The 18,959-nt window shown below is 51.3% G+C and overlaps 3 protein-coding genes across 3 annotated transcripts; 2 read left to right on the top strand and 1 right to left on the bottom strand.

Moving 5' to 3' along the window:
* The first annotated feature begins 3,944 nt into the window (after positions 1 to 3,944).
* Positions 3,945 to 5,728, top strand: SEBOX (SEBOX homeobox). The gene is made up of 3 exons (XM_074190400.1): positions 3,945 to 4,026; positions 4,644 to 4,804; positions 5,162 to 5,728. Exons 1-3 carry the CDS (start codon positions 3,945 to 3,947, stop codon positions 5,549 to 5,551), a joined length of 633 nt encoding a protein of 210 aa, XP_074046501.1. The 3' UTR covers positions 5,552 to 5,728.
* Positions 5,729 to 7,116: 1,388 nt separating this feature from the next.
* VMA12 (vacuolar ATPase assembly factor VMA12) lies at positions 7,117 to 11,872 on the bottom strand. Its single transcript, XM_074189035.1, has 6 exons — positions 11,668 to 11,872; positions 10,962 to 11,035; positions 10,645 to 10,734; positions 9,160 to 9,202; positions 8,787 to 8,899; positions 7,117 to 8,493 (listed from the first exon to the last, which is right to left on the bottom strand). Exons 1-6 carry the CDS (start codon positions 11,870 to 11,872, stop codon positions 8,398 to 8,400), a joined length of 621 nt encoding a protein of 206 aa, XP_074045136.1. The 3' UTR covers positions 7,117 to 8,397.
* Positions 11,873 to 12,051: 179 nt separating this feature from the next.
* On the top strand, positions 12,052 to 18,750 carry POLDIP2 (DNA polymerase delta interacting protein 2). Its single transcript, XM_074189029.1, has 11 exons — positions 12,052 to 12,212; positions 13,934 to 14,015; positions 14,843 to 14,940; positions 15,156 to 15,252; positions 15,365 to 15,440; positions 15,761 to 15,868; positions 16,105 to 16,241; positions 16,701 to 16,727; positions 16,971 to 17,096; positions 17,686 to 17,765; positions 18,309 to 18,750. Exons 1-11 carry the CDS (start codon positions 12,067 to 12,069, stop codon positions 18,421 to 18,423), a joined length of 1,092 nt encoding a protein of 363 aa, XP_074045130.1. The 5' UTR covers positions 12,052 to 12,066; the 3' UTR covers positions 18,424 to 18,750.
* Positions 18,751 to 18,959: the final 209 nt, after the last annotated feature.

Here is an 18,959-nt window from a genome sequence, read left to right as displayed (position 1 = left end):
CTTTTCTTCATAGTGTTAGCATCTGTATTCTGAGGAATCCTCTATCCCTGGTGGTGGAGGAGAAAGGGTAGGAAGGATGGGAAAGAGAGCACATTGTCTTCAAGTCTTGGTGTGACATTTTAGAATTTGCTAGAGAACATTCAAGGGAGTGACTATATCATGGATACCGAGGGGCCTTGAGACCATGATGGAACTGGGGATGTTTGTCTCTGGAGGAGATTTAGGGAGACATGGTATCTGTTTTAAAGCGTTCAAAATGTTGTGAGGGGATAGTTAGGTAAATGCAGTAGAGAGAGCAGTGGAGTAAGAGTCAGAAAGATTTGAATTCAAATCTAGTTTCAGATATTTCCTAGTTGTGTTCCCCTTGACCAGTCACTTTATTTCTGTCTGCCTCAGTTTCTTTACCTATAAAATAGGGACAATAATAATACTATGAGGATTATAAACCTCTTAGCACATAGTAGGTGCTATAAGAATGTTTGCTATTATGAGAATGACAGTGTGATGTACAAAAGGAATCCCGATCTGTTTCAGGGCTCAGAATGAAAGGGTTTAAGTAGATTATCCCTGAAAGCCATCCCAAAGTATAATGGGCTGAGTCGGGAAGCAATGGGATCTACTGACCTCATCTGAGGTCTTCATGTAGAGAGAGGTTGGATGTCCACTTAGTGAGAATTATAGGAGGGAATTATTTTTCAACTATATGTGTGTGTGTGTGTGTGTGTGTGTGTGTGTGTGTGTGTGTGTGTGTGTGTGTTGGACAAGACGGATTTTGAAGTTCTTTTCACAACTGAAATTCTTTGAATTCTATGAGGATGGGGGCATCTATCTTGGTAAAGGCATCTGGTGATATCCAGGAGGGTTAGCAGGATCAATGATCAGGGTACAGGGTAGCTATGAGAGGGAGAAGACACAATGGCCCTGGTGATGTTCCTCATAGATCTGGAATCCTTCTTAGTATGATTCTTTGATGGGGGGGGGGTGTCTAGAAACCTGTGCCTGTCAGAGCTTAAAGAATGTGGGGATCAGCTATCTGAGATCATCCTGTGATCCCTGGTCCCCTTCTCCTCAGCCCCTTAATAATTTTAATCTCTTGGTATTTCCGTTCTCTAAGAAGGTAACCTGTATGAGCTGATCCAATCTATTTCCTTGGCCTTGAGCAGATTCTATTCAAGGCTCCATTTCTAGATTGAAGCATTTCTCTTAGAGTTGGGATGGGAGAGGTCAGGAGCCTGAGAGATGGGGAGGGAAAGGAATCCCAAATTCACCCACTTCCTGCCACTAAAAATGATGCTGAGCCTTTCTAGGTGTCCCCTTAAACAAAAATAATGCCATAAAAAAAGACATGCCATGGAGTCAGGAAGACCTGAATTCAAATCCAGCCTCAGACAATAATAACCTAGTTGTGTGACCTTGGGCAAGTCACTTAACCCCATTGCCTCACAAAAACAGAAATCATCCCCCCCCAAAAAAGACATGGAGTTTGGCATAATGGACAAAGAGTACACTTTGAAGCCAGGTGAACTTGGGTTCTATATTACCCTGAACAAATCCATCAACCTCTCAGTGCCCCCAAACAACAGATGGGTGCTCCCCCACACCAATAGGGATTCTAGTGTGTCAAACTCACCATTGCAAAACTCCAGAGCATAGACTAGATCAGATTAAAATGTAATTGGACAATGTTTTAAAAATAAGGTACAATACAACATTGAAAACATTAACTTGTGGTTTTCTAAGTCAATCGGTGCCCTGCAATGATTTCTTTCTGTTTCAATTTGACCTCACTACTCTATATCAAGAAATCACAGGTAGGTCCTGGTCCTGTTCTAAGAAAGTGATGTATTCAAATCTCTTCTTTATGGTCAACAAACACCTATTTAGTAGCTACCAAGTGAAAGTTAAAAAAATTATAACTTGATAAATTACCATTATTATTATTAGCATACTATTTTAATAAATTACTATTATTATTATTACTATACTGTTATTATTAAAATTAATGTTGCTGTTACTATTTTATTGATACCCTTTGTTTTTATAACACCACTATTTCTCAGTAGAGTTCTTCCTTTGCGTTTCACAAGAAAGCCACTCTTAAAGATTTCCTCATCCAGATCCATCATTTCATAAAGGAGGAACAGAAGGGGCTCAGCTCCTCAGTTATATCTCCAAACTGGACTTATTATTCTTCCCCACCATCATCTGCCCCACAACGACCTTTGCTTTTGCCTTTGCCTGAAATACCCTCTTCACTTCATCTATTCTGGTGAAAAAAAAACCCACCCTTGAGTGATATTTCCTGAGTGATTTTGAAGTTGATGAACCACTTTCTGTATCTCATTTATTCCTCAAAACAACTCTGGGAGGTGTGAGGTGACATCCTTGAGGGATGCCAGAGTGGATGTCCATCATGTGTGGAGAGCTGGGGAGGGAGACCTATCTGGAGTTAATGTTTCTCACTTATCACTTTTTAAATGGCTTGTGATTCCAAGTCACTTTTGGCCAGTATTATTTGTGCAGCCATGAGCAAGTCACTTGCCTATTCTTCAAATGGATATGGGATGTAAAGAAGAGAAAGGAGACAGAGAGGAAGGACTGCAAGAATTTGAACTGGGCAGCAGGGATGATGGTATTGTCATGGAAAGAAATAGAGAAGCTTAGCTTTGAGCAGGTTTTTTTTTTTTGTGGGGTGGGGGTGGATAAAGGCCATGAGTTCTATTTTGGACATGTTGAATTTGGGATGAAGAGGGCACAACCAGGTCAAGTACAGGAGGGACTCTCAGAGAGTTTAGGGATAAAGGGGCTCAATAAATATTAGTTGGAGCTATGTAGAACTGGGAGAACTGGGAAGAGCAAGGAGAATCACTAACTGAAAATAAAAAATAAAACATAAGGGATAATCATCAAAGTTATGGGACTTCATGAGCTTGAAAGGGTGGTGAAAGCAGAGAAGAAAGAACAGAACCAACCCAGGGGAGCCACTAGATTAAGGGGTTAGTAGCAAAAGAAAACCTGGAAGAAGAGAAAGGAGAAACAATTGGAGAAGTAGGAAGAGAACTAGAGAAGAGTTTCTTAGTCACTGAAACTAAGAGTGGGCAAAAGTGTAGAAGGCGGCAAGACCAGAGAGAGTGAGACCATGATCCTGTAGTCCCTGGTGACCTGAGGAGGAGCTTTAGGAGACTGGAGGGAATTGAAGCCTGGCTGTAGCTGATGGGAATGTTGAGTTTAGCATGGAGTCGGTCAATACACTTTCATCTGTACAATAGGAAGCTTACCTCACTTGTGAAGATTAAAAGAGACAATACACACACACACACACACACACAAACACACACACAAACAATTTTGCAAACTTCAAAGTGCTATTCTAAGTGTAGGTTATTAGGCAGCTAGGTAGCACAGTGGGTGGATATATTGTTGGACTGGGAATGAGAGAGACGAGTCTAGAATCTGCTGGTTACTTCCTTAGCTACGTGATCCTGGAGATCCCATCTGCAGAATGAGGATAACAACAGCACTTGCCCAAAGGGTCATTGTGAGGATTCAGTGGGATATCTGCAAGTGCTTGCAAACCTTATTCTATTAGTGCTAGCTGGGGTGTGGGGGGCAATTAGGCAGATTGGAGAAGGTTGGTGGTGCAACGGAGAGGAGGGAGTCCCCCTTCCCTCTAAACTCTTTTATCACGTCTGTCCCTTACCCAATCCCCCCAAGTCCCCTCCCTCTCGCCTTTGGATTTAGAACCCTGGGGTCTCTGCCCTCCTCCCCCATAGGGATCTCTTTTTCATTCCGGAGGCGGGGCTGAGCAGGATAAAAGCTAAAGTGGGGGGAGGAGGTGGTTCTGCTGTCCAGGGCTAGGGGAGAGTACAGGAAGAACCTCTGGGAGCTCTCTTGGATCCGAAGAAGACAGGACCCCCGAAAGGAGATCAAGGCAGACCCCAATCATGGCCCGACTCCTCCGCTCAATGATCGACTCCCCAGGAAGGGAATCAATCTCTGGTCCTCCAAAGGATGCCTCAGAGGCAGGTGGGGCTGAAGGGAGTCAGAAGGAAGTGGGAGGTTGTAGGAGGGGTATGTGTGGGAAAAAATGGGGGTAGCTCCATGGATAAGGCGGAGAAGGAAGAGATAAAATAGAGCTTTTGTGGCGAAATTAAGTAGGGAGTCAGAGAAGACTAGAGTTGGGAATGACGAGGAATTTGATGGTGAGATTTGGAAAAGGGTGGAGTGAATGTTGAGTTCAAAAAAAGAAAGGGGGAGTCGGTGGCTGAAGAGAAGATGGGGAGAGACTGACAGGTTGACTGGAGGAGACACGGGCTTGAAGTGGAAAGATGGGGAAGGATTTGAGGTTGCATGGGAGGATGGCAGGGGGAATGTGAGGCTGGGAGTCGGGGTGGAGGGGAAGGGGAATGATCAAAGGAGACTGGGTGCTGAAAGATTGGGTGGGAATTTGGGAAGTTGGAGGAACGATTGGGGAGAAAGTTGAGGGGGAGATGGGAAGATTTAGGGAAGGGCTTTGAGTTTAAGAGGAAAGTTGAGGAAAGGGGGAAGAGAAAGAAAAAAGGAAATGGAGGTGAGGGAGAAATACTAGAAGGATCAGTTTAGAGCAATTTCTAGAATGTCTATAGCAGTCCTGGCCTTTCCAGGTCATGCCCAGGTGCCAAGCACCAGACGCCGGAAACGCACCACATTCAGCAGGGGGCAGCTGTTAGAGTTAGAGAGGGTATTTGCAGCCCGACCTTACCCAGACATCGGTACCCGAGAGCGGTTGGCACGGCTTACCCGGCTTCCCGAGGCCAAAATCCAGGTGAAGCTGCTCGCCTTGCCCTTTCTCCCTATTCCCCTCCAACCTTCTTTAAAGAGCTGGGAAGCAGGACTCCTGAGTCAGGTCATCCTGTCAGGTCATATCTGAACCACCCTACCCTCAGACTGTGCTTTGTGAGCACCCTTCCTTCCTTCCTTCCTTCCTTCCTTCCTTCCTTCCTTCCTTCCTTCCTTCCTTCCTTCCTTCCTCCTTCCTTCCTTCCTCCCTCCCTCCCACCTCTCTCCTTCCTTCCTGCTCCCCCCCCTCCCTTCCTTTCCCTCCATTCTTCCTTCCTTTGCTACCTTCTTTCCTTTTCTTTCAATGGAGTTAGAAGCTGTAACTGTCCTTCCTCATTCCCAGGTTTGGTTTCAGAACCGTCGGGCTCGAAGAATCAAGAGCAGGAAACCAGAAGGCCTAGGCTCCTGGACCAAAGATCCCCAGGGAACTCTCCCTCCAACCAACAACCCTCTGCATCCCCAGGACCCTGAGAGCTGGGGACACTCCTCACCACCTGATAGTAATCCCAACTCAGGCCGGCTGCCCCTCTGTCCTGCTCCTGGACTGGCCCCAGGGCACAGTGGTATGAGGGTGAAGGTACTGGGCCCTGGGGGGGTAGGTTCACCAGGGGGGGTGTCCAAACCTCTAGGACCACTCCATCGAAGGGAGCGTGGTGCCACCCAGACCTCCCTGGGCAGCCTCTCTGACCTAATCTATAACGCAGCCATTGTCACCAATCTAGATGATGCCTAATCTGGGATTTAGGGATCTTTTTTCTTCTCTCATCCTAGACTGAACTTTCTTCCTTGACTGTGGAAACCCTCTACAGCCTTGCTCAGTCTTCTTCCTTAAATAAGTTATTTGAGGGGGGAAAGTCTGACGTAGGTTTCTTCCCTCCTTTCCCCATCACTTACAAAACCCAAAAAGGAGAGTTGAGCTGAGTATATGGGGGAAACCCAGGGCAGAGAATCAGCTAAAGAGGTCTGCATGGACAGGCCCACGATGGAATATCCTTGCATCCTCCTGGACCTGGGAGCACAGACCTCAATGAGCCTATGCTCCATCAGATGCACCTAACTAGAACAACCCTACACCAAAGAAATCTCCAGAATGACATACAATACATCATGTAGGCAGCTAGACACTGTGGATGAGAGATCCCTTTGGAAGGGATTGGGGGAGTAGATGGTTCTTAGGGATGACAATTCCATTTCTAAACTTAACTCTCCAGGCAGGTCAAACCTCCCTGGTGACCCCCCCCCCTTCCCATCCCAATCCAGTTACATTTTCTTTCTGAAGGCAGATGTCCAAATCCCTTTCACCCCCATCCCGTTAATTAAAAATCCAAATGTAAACAGAAAGAGCTGGGTAATTAGAATGCTTTGCCCATCTCTCTGCTTTCCAGCTGGTGGTGACAACAACTGGTCCATGGATCTTGTCATCCAGTTCATAGAGGGTTAACCTCCCCTTCCTATATTCCCACTCCCTTCTCCCACACTGGACAAATTAATCTGGACCACGGCACCTCTGTGACCAGAGGGGGATATATTATTTTTCCTGCTGAGGAAATATTATTAAAGTAATAAAGAGAAATCCAGAGCCCTGAGCTTATCTGGGTTTGAATTAGAAGTACTTTGACCCCAGGCTTCAAGGCCCACCTGACAACAGCTAGAGGATCCTGTCCATAAGAGGGTATGGGAAAGGGAGGGCAGTGGGCTTCAGCCCTTCCATCAGCTGTAATACCAACTAATCTCCCAAATAAAATCAAACCCCTCTACCTTAATCTGGAGCTGTTCTGCAAATGAGTGGCTGGGGGTGGGGTGGGGGAGTGGAGATGGAGCTTCCTGGGACTTTATCTCCATTGCCTAATCTCTTAACTGGTCCAGGTTATAACAGAGATCCCCTAGTTAGGGAAGGGATTTAGGAGGGGTGTTCAGAGGCCAGGGATCTGGTTGATGGGCACTGAAGAAAAGGCCTTTTCCCATAATCACCTCCCCTATTCTGTGAGCCCCAGGGACACCCCAGTGTAGACACATATAAGCTGTATGAATCCTATCGAGACATGATAAAAACTGAAAAGTATATTGAAGGCCAGAAATCTTTTCTTTGGGCTCGGTTGCAGAACAGTGAGGGAGCCTTTTGGGTAGCAGGGTCTGAAAAAGGACGGAGAACTTGATGCATATTCTGTGTACACTGAAACATACCTGTGTGGATACACACATAGCTTTGCTCAAACATGAAGCCACCACAGAGGCCACATCAGAGCAGCATGCACAAAGCCTCAAGACGTTTAAAAATCACAGTGCAATGGGAAAGTCTGGTAACAAAATCCAGAGTTTATGGGAAAAAGGGGTTAGGAAAAGATCATTCAAAAACTTTCATCAGTGACATATTAAAATAAGAAACAATAGAAATGGTAGCAGTTTTATACATATTAAATGGTTAAGAAATACATAAATACTACAATAAATAGCAGTAGTGCCTGCAGCTTCAGGCTGGTACTTTCTGCTTGGTCCCAGGGTTGTCAGAGTCTGGGCACTTCTGGGGAGAGGGTAGAAACTCCTGAGTCAGGGGTGGGTCCTACCCAGAGAGGAAGGTGAGGAGAAGATATAGAGACAGACCAGCTCTCCTCATACCATAAGATAGAGGTGCAGTTTTCTGGCAGATGAAATGGAGTAGAAGCAAACACAAAATCTGTGTTATGCTCAAACTTCTTGAATATATTGATCACACTACAACAAATTCACATTTTTCAAAAACAAGCATCATCTCTTCTTTTTGGACTAGAGGAGATTGATAGAAGCCACCTTCCCTGAACAAAAGAGGAGTCAAAGCAGGGATTTCTGTGCTTAAAAATAAACATTCAGGGGTAGCTAGGTGGCACAGTGGATAGAGCACTGGCCCTGGAGTCAGGAGTATCTGAGTTCAAATCCAGCCTCAGACACCTAGCTATGTGACCTTGGGCAAGCCACTTAACCCCATTTGCCTTGCAAAAAAAAAATAATAAACATTCAGCTTTTAGCTCTGCTTTCTCCTGGATCTTGGAAGCAGAGTCCACAGTGCTTTGAAGACAGGAAGCCTCAGAAGAATCAGATATAGATACAGATCAGATATAGATAACTATGCAAAGATGCATGAGAGGAAGAGCAAGAACTCTTAGGGCCAACATAGAAGCAGAAGCTAAACTGAGCAAAAGGCAATTCTTTTGTGAGATCCTGGTTGGAGGCTGGATCTGAAGGTTTTTTGCTGCCTCAGTATTCTTTGCTGTTCCTCTGACTCCACTTGCTGACCACCTTGGAGTGTGGCCAGTGACTGCAGCCCTGGGATGTTCTAATGCAAGCAGCTGTGTTTGGAGTGAGGGCTCAGATGATCTGGGGATGGGGGTGAGGATGAAGTCAGGGATGGGATATAACCCCAGCCCTCTTCCTTGGACCTTAATACCAGGCCAAGTGCAAAGGAGGCAGAGTGAGGAGGGACATGGAAGGTCAAGGTTCTGAAAGTTGGGATGGTTGAAGAAAACAAGTCCCCTCCCCTCCTTCCACCTCCACCTCGGGACTCCTGAAAACATGCTTCATATCCATGTGGAGGCAGAGCCCTTGTTAAAACTCTCCAAGTTCTCCTTCCATAGCTCGGACCATGATATAGAGCTCAGCCAGACCCACCATGGAGGCAACAATGACAGCAGCCAGCACCCTCTGGGAGAAAGAAAAAGTGGAATGATGGCAACATTCACTAGTTTTTGACCCTAGAACCTCTTCTTTTCTCCTTCCTCCCCCCCAGCACTACAGAGAAAATTGTGGCACCTTCCTATGTCTGAGCAGTGTTCACTAGACTGGGAGGAAGCTTAGGATTACTGCTCACCCTTGTTTTATACAAGTCTCTTTCTGCATTGTTCATCTAAAGGCTAGGTTGTCACCCTTCTCCCACATTCCATAGGTGGACCCCATCCCTTCAATCTGGCACACTCCTCCTGCCCAGGTCCCCTTACCGCTGCCATTTCTGAGAAGATGAACTGGCTTCCTAGGTAAGTGCAGGTAAAAGCTGCTGCCACAGTGATGATGAAGTTGAAGATGGCGATGACCACTGCCTTCACTGACCTCACTGTGAGCCAAAGGGAGATGGGATAGAAAGCTCAGCATCATAGCTTTTCGGAGGCATCTTGATCGAAGGAAGCAGGCCTCTCACACACCCTCTCCCACCACCCCCACCTCCAATCAGGTCTCCCTTAGAAAGAATCTCAAACAGTTTAGGGCAAGACGAGGGGTGCTCAGGGGGCTCAAACAGGGAAGATTGGATCCAGCTTCTCTGATGGGACAAGGGAAGGAGGCTTCCCGACCCTGTGCCTCCCCAAAGTGTCTCACCTTGCCGTCCAAAGTCAGCTAGAGTCCCATCCCGCCTTGGAGCCTGGGAAGAAAAGGAAGGTGGCATGCCATAGTGTGGAATGTCTCAGGGCCTTTCATCTGTCCTTAGGATGAAGACAGGAACCCCTTCACTCTCTCTCACTGCCAACTTTAACCTAATACTCCTATCTATCATCAAATCACTGAGAGAATCAATCAGCAGACAAGGGCACAAACTCTACCAGTGTCCAGGAAGCCCGGGTTACGCAGTGGAAAACTTTGCCCCAGATTTTACTTCCAAGCTTTAGTGAATTGGATTCCCCTCCCTTCCTTGTTTGAATAAGCTGAGTATTTTCTCTATTGGTCTTTGATCAAAGTGTCAGTTGACTTGGGTTATATCAATGTGGTCACTTGTTAGCTAAGAGTGCCGTGAGGCAGTTGGGTGAAGGAGAAAGAGTGAAGAGATCTGGATTCCAGTCTCAGTCTTTCTGAGCTTTAGTTTCCTCATCTGTAACATGGGAGTACTAATAAAACTTGTGGTGGCCATGTTAAAGACCTGTGAGGAAAGTACTTGGTGGACCTTTTATTAGAATGTAAGCACTCTGTGCCCAGCAAGTAAGAACTTTAACTTAAACATCTTAAATTGTCTGACTTGCAATCTTCTCATTTATAAAATAGGGTTACCACATTGTTTATTTTACAGTTTATTATAAGGAACCAAAAAAAAATAACGTCCATTGTACCAGTCTTCTCTTTTGGTCATCCTTATCTTTATGGATCTACAGAAAGCTGGAACTGGAAAAAAAATTTCATTTCAAATTTGTTAAAAACAGCTCTTATTCCTGGGGGTAATGAGAACACTGGATTCCAAATCACGGGGGCAGCTAGGGATAGAGCACCTGTCCTGAAGTATGGAGGACCTAAGTTCAAATCTGAATGCAGACACCTAATAATTACCTAGATGGGTAATTAAGTCACTTAACTCCAAGAACCCTTAACTCCAATTAAGCTGGGCAAGTCGATGAACTCCAAGATTTGCCAACCCCCCCCCCAAGACATCATTTATTCTCTAAATATAGAGAGATCTGGGGGTTAGAACAGCTCTCCAGGTGTCAAAAAGAAATTAGCCCCCCCCCAACTGTCCTACAATGACTCCACTGGGAGCATCAATGTACCCTCCTTTCATCCAGCCTTTGTTTGAACCAACAACTTAATGGATGAATTTTTTAGTCCATCCATGAATCTGTCCTGAGGGAAGCTAAGGATCTCTCATTTAATGAAGGTAAGGTCTAATGCTGAAATGATTTTGTTTTCATTTTAGAGCCATGACTAAAGTCATCTTTAAACAAGGGTAAACTATGTATTTTTTGTGTTTTTCTTTCCCATTGGATTAGAAAATCTTTGAGTGAAGGGACTTTAATTTGCACAGAAGCCATGGCTGCTTCCTTCTTCTTCCGGGTACAAAGACTCTGCCCACAGTTTGAGGGACGAACCATGGAGCCTCACCTGGCCAGAAACATTTCGGGTGATGCGCTTGTACTCCTCATTGGCCAGCTGCACCTTGATCCGCTCCAGGCGAGCCACCAGTTCTGGATTCTGAGGCAGAAGGAAAGAAGAAGAACGAACCTCCACCTGAACCTCCCCTCCACCCGCCTAAAGTCTCTCCATCTCCAATCCTAGATCTACACTCCTTTGCTGTCTATGTTGTAGACCCAGGCTCTCTAAGTCTGCAAAAAGGGGTCAATATTCTCTGCCTCTTTCTCCCACCCTAATAAAAACCCAGCAGGATTTAAGGGTAGCCCCCAACCAGCTCCATTACCTACCCTGGGGGGTTTCACAACCTCGGGGAGATAGATCTCACTGCCTTCCAGGAGCTCATGAAGGAAGAGAGGGGAGCCTAGGAAAGAAGGTTGGTGCCGAGATTCACGAGGCTCCCAAGCCCGGCCCTCCCCGCTCATGAAATTAAGCAAGGCGCTGTGGAAATGAATTAACTTAATCTCTTTTTCTTGGTTTTTTGCCGGGCAGTGGGGTTAAGTGGCTTGGCCAAGGCCACACAGGTGGGCGAGTACCCAGGGCCCCGGGTCCTGACCCCGGGCGGGTGCGGTGCCCACTGCGCCACCCGGCCTATCTGGCGGCAGGAAGCGGCTGACCTTACCCACGGGGGCCTGCGGGTGTTTTCCGCCCCCCGGCGGCTCGGAGGCCCCGAGGCCCGAGGTTCCAGGCGCCTAAGGACCAAGCGGGGGAGCCTGGAAGCCCGGCAAGGCCCGGGGCCCCGCCTGGGGCCTTACGCTGTGGGGGTCAGGCCAGCGCGCGGCCCGGGCCGGAGCCGGGGGGCCCCGGGGCCCCTCTCCCCCGAGGCCGCGGCCCGGGCCGGAGCCGGGGGGCCCCGGGGCCCCTCTCCCCCGAGGCCGCGGCCCGGGCCGGAGCCGGGGGGCCCCGGGGCCCCTCTCCCCCGAGGCCGCGGCCCGGGCCGGAGCCGGGGGGCCCCTCTCCCCCGAGGCCGCGGCCCGGCGCGGCTCGGGCGCTCACCCTGCTCGCGGAGGTGCTCGTGCAGCTCCCGGAGCAGCCGGAAGGGCACCAGGGGCCGGGGGTCCGCGGCCCCGGCCGCCCCCTCCGTGGCCAGGGCCGCCTCCAGCCGCGCCCGCAGCGGCGGGGCCAGGCCGGCCGCCTCCAGCTCCCCGCCCGGGCCCAGGGCCCGGCACAGCCGCCGGCCGGCGCGGAGGGAGGACGCCATGCTGGCGGGGGCGGGGCGCGGGCACTTCCGGGGCGGGGCGCGGGCACTTCCGGGGCGGGCCGCGGCGCGGGGGCTTGTGGGCCGGGGGCGGGGCGCGGCGCGGCGGAGGCGGCTCGCGGGCCCCGCGTCGGCGTCGGCGTCCTCGTCGGTGACCGTGACCCCGGCGGCGCGTCCGCGGCGGCCCGAGCGCCGACATGGCGGGCTGCGTGGCCCGCGGGGCCCTGGCCCTGGGCGGCCGCCGCTGCTGCTGGTGGGCCCGGCCGCTGGCGGCGGTGCGGCCGCCGCGGCCCCTCGCGACCCGCCCCCCGGCGGCCACGGCGCGGAGGCACCTCTCGTCCCGGTGAGGGGGCGGGGGCGGCGGGGCGGGGCCCGGCCTCCAGGGCCCGCCCCCGGGGACTGCGGTGGCTACTTTGTATCCGGACGCGGCCCGGGCCGGGCCTGGCGGCTGCCGGGGCCCGCGGGCCGCGTGGGGCCGCCTGTGCCCAGGGACGGGCCTCCGGGGGCAGTGAGGGACGAGGCCGGGGGCTCCCGCATTGAGCGCCGCAGCGGCGGCCCGGGCAGCCCCGGAGAAGCCGAGCAGAAGCTCCCTGGGATTGCTCGGGTTTCCGCTCCGGACTGGCGGGAAACTGGCCCCGGCGGCCCGGGCCCGGCCACAGCGCCCGGCCGCAGGGCCCGGCCACAGGGCCCGGCCGGAGCTCTTTGTTTTCACAAACGAGAATCCTAGAATAAGCGAGCGCCCACTTCTGAGAAGTTAGTCTCGGCCAAAGGCCCTCTCGCTGGGCACCGGCCCCTCCCGGGTTCTGGGCTTCCAAGGAAGAGGAGAGACTTGTAGAAGGGGGGCTTGCACTGAGCCTTGAAGGAAGAAGGGAGTGGAGGCAGAGTCCGGGGGCCAGGCATTCTGAGGATGGGGGGCAGCCGGCACAATCGCCCCAAGATGAAGGATGCAGTGACACGTTTGACAGTCAAGCCAGGGATCTTAGAGTTGGGGGTCAGAGTAAGAAGTCTGGGAAATTGGATGGGGGGAGCGGTGCTTCTGAGCCTCAATGGGTCCATAGTCGTGCCTGCGTGGTGCGGGGAGAGCCTCAAGGCCGAGCTGGAAAGAAAGACATTTAGGAGGTCAAAATGACCAGCGTGGCCACCGGGCCAGAGAAGATGGTGCTGTGGCTGCTGGTGGTGGGCATCCTGGAGGCAGCGGGTAGGGCTTGGGGGGGAGCAAAGGCAGGAGATGGCTGAGAGGCAGGAGGCCACGGGGAGGGCTTTGAGCCCAGAGAGCTTGGTCTCTGTTTTAGGTGTTTTGTTCTTAGCACATAGCAGGCAAGTGGAATATAGACTCCCAGGACAGGACTGGGTTCATTTAATGGGTACAAAACAAGTGCTTGGTAAATTCTTGTGGGGTGGGGAGGAAGTGGGGCCCTCTTGGTACTAGTCTGCCGGGGCATGTGGACTCAGGGATCTTAGAGGAAACCTAGACTGAGGAGCCACCTCAGAAACCCCTGAGTCCAACTCCTTCATTTTACAGATGAGGAAACTGAGTCCCAGGTGGCTTTATGATTTGCTCAAGGTCACATAGTGAATACCTGAAGCAGGATTTACACTCGGGGCTTCTACCCTGACTCCAGAGCCAGTGTGCCTGGGCCACACAGCCTTCTCCTTTGGCCATGGTTTCCACGCTTAATTCTTTGGCCTGCTCAACCTGGGTCTCCCAGGCACAGGCATTGACTTCCCTGAGGTCTAAAACCTGTCCAGAGGTGACAGGGACACCCCAGAGAGAATACATCATTATAGAACCCTACTGCCCACCTCCCTGCCGAGGCAGTACTGTTATTATCTCCATTTTACAGTTGAAGGACTTGAGGGAGACCACTGAAGTGACTTGCCAGGGTCCCCTAGCCAGTAAGGGTCTGAGTTTAGATTTGAACTCAGGTCTTCCCCACTCAGGCCCAGCTCTTGAATGCAGCTGCCCAGTGGTCTCTGGTAACCCTCCCTTCAGGTATTCCCCACCTCAAGCTCAGCTTTTAGAAGGAGCCCCTCAGCCATTCGCTTTAATGCTCTTCTTTTCAGAAACCGACCAGAGGGCAAAGTGTTGGAAACAGTTGGTGTATTTGAGGTGCCAAAGCAGAATGGAAAATACGAGACTGGCCAGGTGAGCAGGTGGAGGGCAGCATCGACTGGTTTTCTTAGGGGTGTTTTCTGGAATTGGCAAAGACTAGTTTAGGGCCCGGAGTCAGCCGTGCTTGACTCTGGGGGCAGGGGTTGGGGGTCCTGGTTTCCACTGGGTTGTACGTGGACCAGTGTTATGGGGAGTAAGATCAGCAGAGTCTGTGATAACAGTGATCATTTTTGTTGAATTGTTTGAGTTATAGCTGACTCTTTGTGACCCACATAGAGTTTCCTTAGCAAAGATACTGGAGGGATTTGTCATTTCCTTCTTCAGTTCATTTTTACAGAGGAGGAAACTGAGGCAAACAGGGTGAAGTGATTTGCCCAGAGTCCAGCTAGTAAGTATCTGAGGCTAGATCTGAGGCTAGTAAGCATCTGAGGTCTTCAGAACTCCAGGCCTTGTGCTCTGTCCTCTGGGCCACCTAGCTGCCTGAATGATGATAATAGGCAACATCTGTGTTTAAGGTTTACAAAGCACTTTATACATAGCCAAACTTATTTTAACCTCACAGTATTCCTTGGAGAGAGATGCTTCTGTTGTCCCTGTTTTATAGATGGGGAAACAGATGGAGGGGCTGTGACTTGCCCAGAGTCCTCCACTTGTATGTACGTAGGGATGGTCCAGTTGGGGAGACTGCAGTGCAGGCAGAGAGAGGGCCTCTGCCATGTGGCTCTGAGGGACACAGTCACCTCCTCTCTTGTCTCTGGATGTGGCCTGGGGTCACTCTAGGTCTCTGAAGTGGATGACGTTCCTGCCCAGGGGAGGTCGTGGCCAGGCCCGCTGTCTCACTGTGCTCTTCTTTCTTGCAGCTCTTCCTTCATAGTATATTTGGCTACCGAGGGGTCGTCCTATTTCCCTGGCAGGCCAGGCTGTATGACCGTGATGTGGCTTCTGCTGCCCCAGAAAAGTAAGCTGCTCCACTCTGTTTGTACTTGTGAGGGTGGCAGGGGAGCACTCCTAATGAGTCCTAGGGGCTCTGAGGCCTCACTGTGCCAGGAGAGGCCCTAGGAGAATGTCTGCTGAAGCACCTGGAGCAGGAGGCTCACCGACCCTTGGGAGAGTGGCTCCCAGGCCTCTCATTGCCCCTAGCCCTATAGCTCTGAGCCCTCTCTGCACCCACAGAACAGAGAACCCCGCTGGCCATGGCTCTAAGGAGGTGAAAGGCAAGACCCACACGTACTACCAGGTGCTGATTGATGCCCGGGACTGCCCCCACATAGTAAGTGCACCTGGATATCGGCCCGACCGAAGGGCCAAGTGGAGGCAGCAGCGGGGTGGGCAGTGGCAGAGATCCGACCCAGACCTAGCCCCCACCTTCTGTCTCGCCTCAGTCTCAGAGATCTCAGACCGAAGCTGTGACGTTCTTGGCCAACCATGATGACAGTAGAGCTCTCTATGCCATACCAGGTAGGTGATGGAAAGTCTGAATTGCCCTCCACTTGGCCCCTTCAGGAAGGACAGGACACTGGGCTGTGCCTGAGGTTCTTTGGGAAATGCCTTCATTCAGCCAAACTTTGGCACTGATCTTCTCTCTGGGGTGAGACGGCTAAAGGGGCCAGCCAGACCTTGTGCCTCGCTAGACCTGCTCCCTTCAGACAGAGCTAATGAAAGGGAAGTAGCTCTAGGGAGTGATGGGCATGAACCCGTATCTCTGGGGAACAATCCTCCTGGGCATAGGCTGGGCAGTTCTGTGGGGCTCACTGGGCTCCTCTGGCTTCCTTCCCTAGGATTGGACTATGTTAGCCATGAAGACATCCTCCCCTACACATCCACTGACCAGGTGCCCATCCAACACGAGCTGTTTGAAAGATTTCTCCTCTATGAGCAATCAAAAGGTACTGGCCTCTAAAGAGGGATGCTGGGCCAAGCAGGATGGCTGTTTCTAGAGACTTGGTCTTAGAATTTGTCCTCAACCCCAGGCCTCCATCCAATGTCTGGGTCCTCCTCTGCCCTAGTGTTTCCTGAGGTGGGGTGGAGAGGGAGGGTCCTAGCAGACAGGAGCGTGGAAAACCTGGGCTTGGATCTGAGAGCAGAGCCCTGGGGTCAGCTGGCAGCTTCACTCCTCTCCCAGTTCCACCCTTTGTGGCTCGGGAGACCCTTCGTGCTTGGCAGGAGAAGAATCACCCCTGGCTGGAGTTGTCTGACGTCCACCGGGAAACTACCGAGAACATCCGTGTCACTGTCATCCCCTTCTACATGGGCATGAGGGTACGTTCCTACTTGGGGCATCCTCTTATCTGGGACTCAGATTCTACTGTGTTGTTCAAGCATACGGTTCTTCTAAGGCTGTGTCCAGCCTCGTCTGTTCAGGGCTGGTCCAGAGCAGATCATTTGGCACCAGGGTCCAGCTTCTGCTGCCTTTTCTGGCTCTGACCTCTGCTTCAGGAGGCTCATTAGAGGGAGGGCTGGGGCTGGGTTACACCTCAGGTATCTGCCGGATGCTCGTAATTGGCGGCCTTTGGACGATGATGCCAGGGAGGGTCTGGGCTCCCTGTATTAGAGAAGAGCCATCTGGCTTGCTGCCTCAGGCCATGTTCACCCCAGTCTGGCATCTGCAGGGGGGCTCTGGCTTCCATAGTGCCCTGGGAACTGGCCTAGGATTTCCCCACTCCAGACAGGTGTGGTCCCTGCTCTCTGGGTCTTACGTCTTTGTGCTTCTTTCCTCAGGAGGCCCAGAATTCCCATGTCTATTGGGTAAGTAGGTTTTCCTTCCGTGGAAGCTCCAGGATGGGGGATGGTGTGGTGCGGTGCTTGAGGAGATGGATGGGCTTTTCTTTTTGGACCAGGGAAGGAGAGAGTCACATCACATTCTCAGACATTATCCTTAGTTTTTCCTGTGACTTGGGAGGGTGGAGAGAGAGAAGAGAGGAACTGGATGAGGGCTGAGCAGGGGTCATACCCTCTTCCTCCTTTCTGACCTTCTCATTTCTTGGGCAGTGGCGCTACTGCATCCGTTTGGAAAACCTGGACAGCGATGTGGTACAGCTTCGGGAACGACACTGGAGGATATTCAGCTTGTCGGGCACACTGGAGACTGTGCGAGGCCGAGGCGTGGTGGGCAGGGTAAGGCTTTGAGTTTCCCCTCCCGGCTGCACTTGGATCCCCTGGAGGCTTGCCCTGAGGCCACTTTTCTTCATAGTATGATTTGGGGGCAGGGGGGTGTGAGAGGCATTGGACTACAGAACTTCTGGCCAACACTGATCTTGACGTCTCTGGGGTTTGGCACCAAGGATCTTGTTCATCCCCTTCAATGAGCCATGTCAGGTCTTAGTTGGCACCAGGGGGAGGCACCTGCGGGCTGGAGGGTTGACCAGCATGTTCATTCCTCTGGTCTAGGAGCGAGGGCGCCTGATGCTCTTCTTTGTGGACTCTCTGATAGGGGCAGCAGGGAACTCCCTCTGAGTGTCCTCTGCTCCTTGCTTTAAATAGTACCCCTCAGGGGCGACTAGGAGCCACACTGGATAGAGCACTGGCCCTGGCGTCAGGAGGACCTGAATTCAAGTCTGGCCTCAGACACTTCATAATGACCTAGCTGTGTGGCCTTGGGCAAGCCACTTAACCCCATTGCCTTGCAAAAAAAAAAAAACACTAAAAAAATGTTACCTCTCCTCTGATCTGCTCATTTTTTGCCCCACCCCCTACCCCTGCCCAGGAGCCTGTCTTATCCAAAGAACAGCCAGCTTTCCAGTACAGCAGTCACGTTTCTCTGCAGGCGTCCAGTGGGCACATGTGGTGAGTGAGCCCCTTGTCCTGGCTCGGCCACCAGGACAGGCACTGCTCTCCCTCCTGGGTGGAGAAGGGAGGCTTATCAGAAGGGTTCTGAACCCCTGGTCAGCCAGTCTTGGGCTCCAAGGGATGGGGAAGAGCTCTGGGCCTACTTGGGGCTCTCTCCTGGGCTCCCCTTGAAGGTCAGGGAGACTTTACCAACTTGGCCTTATCCTGCCTCCAGTCAGAGCCTAGGGCAAGGGAAGCCCATAATTTTCTAAATGCAAAAGAAACATAGGACTACAAAGGAAGTGAATGATATCAAAATATAGTTGTCACAATGTTTAAAAAGAAAGGTCATGGACCCGTTGAAGAACCTTTGACCTTTGAACCCACTGGTGTGAGGAGAGGATTGGTTAAGCTACTTGTCTCTTTCCCCAGGTTAGGGAGGGGGGAACTTTGGACTTTTTTCCCCCAAACTTGTTCATAGTCAAGAAGGTGGGGTTCCTAATGGGCATGCAAGGTTCAGGCCAAAGCACCCCCTGAGTTGGACTCTTTCTCATCTTGTAGGGGCACGTTCCGTTTTGAGAGGCCCGACGGATCTCACTTTGATGTTCGAATTCCCCCCTTCTCCCTGGAGAGCAATAAGGATGAGAAAACACCCCCTTCCGGTCTCCACTGGTAGATCAACTCAGGATCTGTGTCCGGCTCGGCCTACCTGAGGACTTCCACCTCACAAGGCTGCGGAACATTGGGCCACTGTGGTTTTGGCACCTCTTATAGTTTGTTCTATTTGGTTTGTTTTTTGGGGTTGTGTAACTATTTTCTTTAAAGACCCACATTGGACTCCTCCAAAACCAGCCTTCCTTGCCCTGCCCACACCATGTTCCAGTAAACCTTCCCAAGCAGGAGCCCAACCTGTTTGGCTGCCACAGGAGGCAGGAGGGATCCCCCTGCCCATTCCAAGTTGCTTCGGAGTGTGAGATTTGGTCAATAAATCAGTGCACGCCTGGCCACCCTCTCCATGTCTGCATCATGGCACCGGCTCGCCTCCTGGCCCCAGACACTTGGTGTCTGTCCATTCTGTCCTTTCCGAGAGCAAAGGAGCCACCAGAACTTGCTCTTTCCCCCCCCAACACCCTTCCCCTGAGGAAGCTCCACCTCAGGCCTGAGCATCTCCACTCTTCAGCATGGGGTCTGGATTAGAATGCCATCTGACTT

This window comes from Macrotis lagotis, chromosome 5 (genome assembly GCF_037893015.1).
Source record: "Macrotis lagotis isolate mMagLag1 chromosome 5, bilby.v1.9.chrom.fasta, whole genome shotgun sequence".
NCBI lineage: Eukaryota > Metazoa > Chordata > Mammalia > Peramelemorphia > Peramelidae > Macrotis > Macrotis lagotis.
This window is presented reverse-complemented; position numbering and strand designations above follow the sequence as displayed.

Excerpts from the sequence above, each read along its gene's own strand:
- SEBOX (XM_074190400.1), top strand. The coding sequence starts at position 3,945 with ATGGCCCGACTCCTCCGCTCAATGATCGACTCCCCAGGAAGGGAATCA. Across the intron at positions 4,027-4,643 it reads AAAGGATGCCTCAGAGGCAG|GTCATGCCCAGGTGCCAAGC; the intron begins GTGGGGCTGAAG and ends TGGCCTTTCCAG. Across the intron at positions 4,805-5,161 it reads TTCCCGAGGCCAAAATCCAG|GTTTGGTTTCAGAACCGTCG; the intron begins GTGAAGCTGCTC and ends CCTCATTCCCAG.
- POLDIP2 (XM_074189029.1), top strand. The coding sequence starts at position 12,067 with ATGGCGGGCTGCGTGGCCCGCGGGGCCCTGGCCCTGGGCGGCCGCCGC. Across the intron at positions 14,016-14,842 it reads GAAAATACGAGACTGGCCAG|CTCTTCCTTCATAGTATATT; the intron begins GTGAGCAGGTGG and ends TCTTTCTTGCAG. Across the intron at positions 15,869-16,104 it reads CCTCTATGAGCAATCAAAAG|TTCCACCCTTTGTGGCTCGG; the intron begins GTACTGGCCTCT and ends CTCCTCTCCCAG.
- VMA12 (XM_074189035.1), bottom strand. The coding sequence starts at position 11,872 with ATGGCGTCCTCCCTCCGCGCCGGCCGGCGGCTGTGCCGGGCCCTGGGC. Across the intron at positions 9,203-10,644 it reads CCCGAAATGTTTCTGGCCAG|GCTCCAAGGCGGGATGGGAC; the intron begins GTGAGGCTCCAT and ends TTTTCTTCCCAG. Across the intron at positions 8,900-9,159 it reads AGCTGACTTTGGACGGCAAG|TGAGGTCAGTGAAGGCAGTG; the intron begins GTGAGACACTTT and ends TTTGGCTCACAG.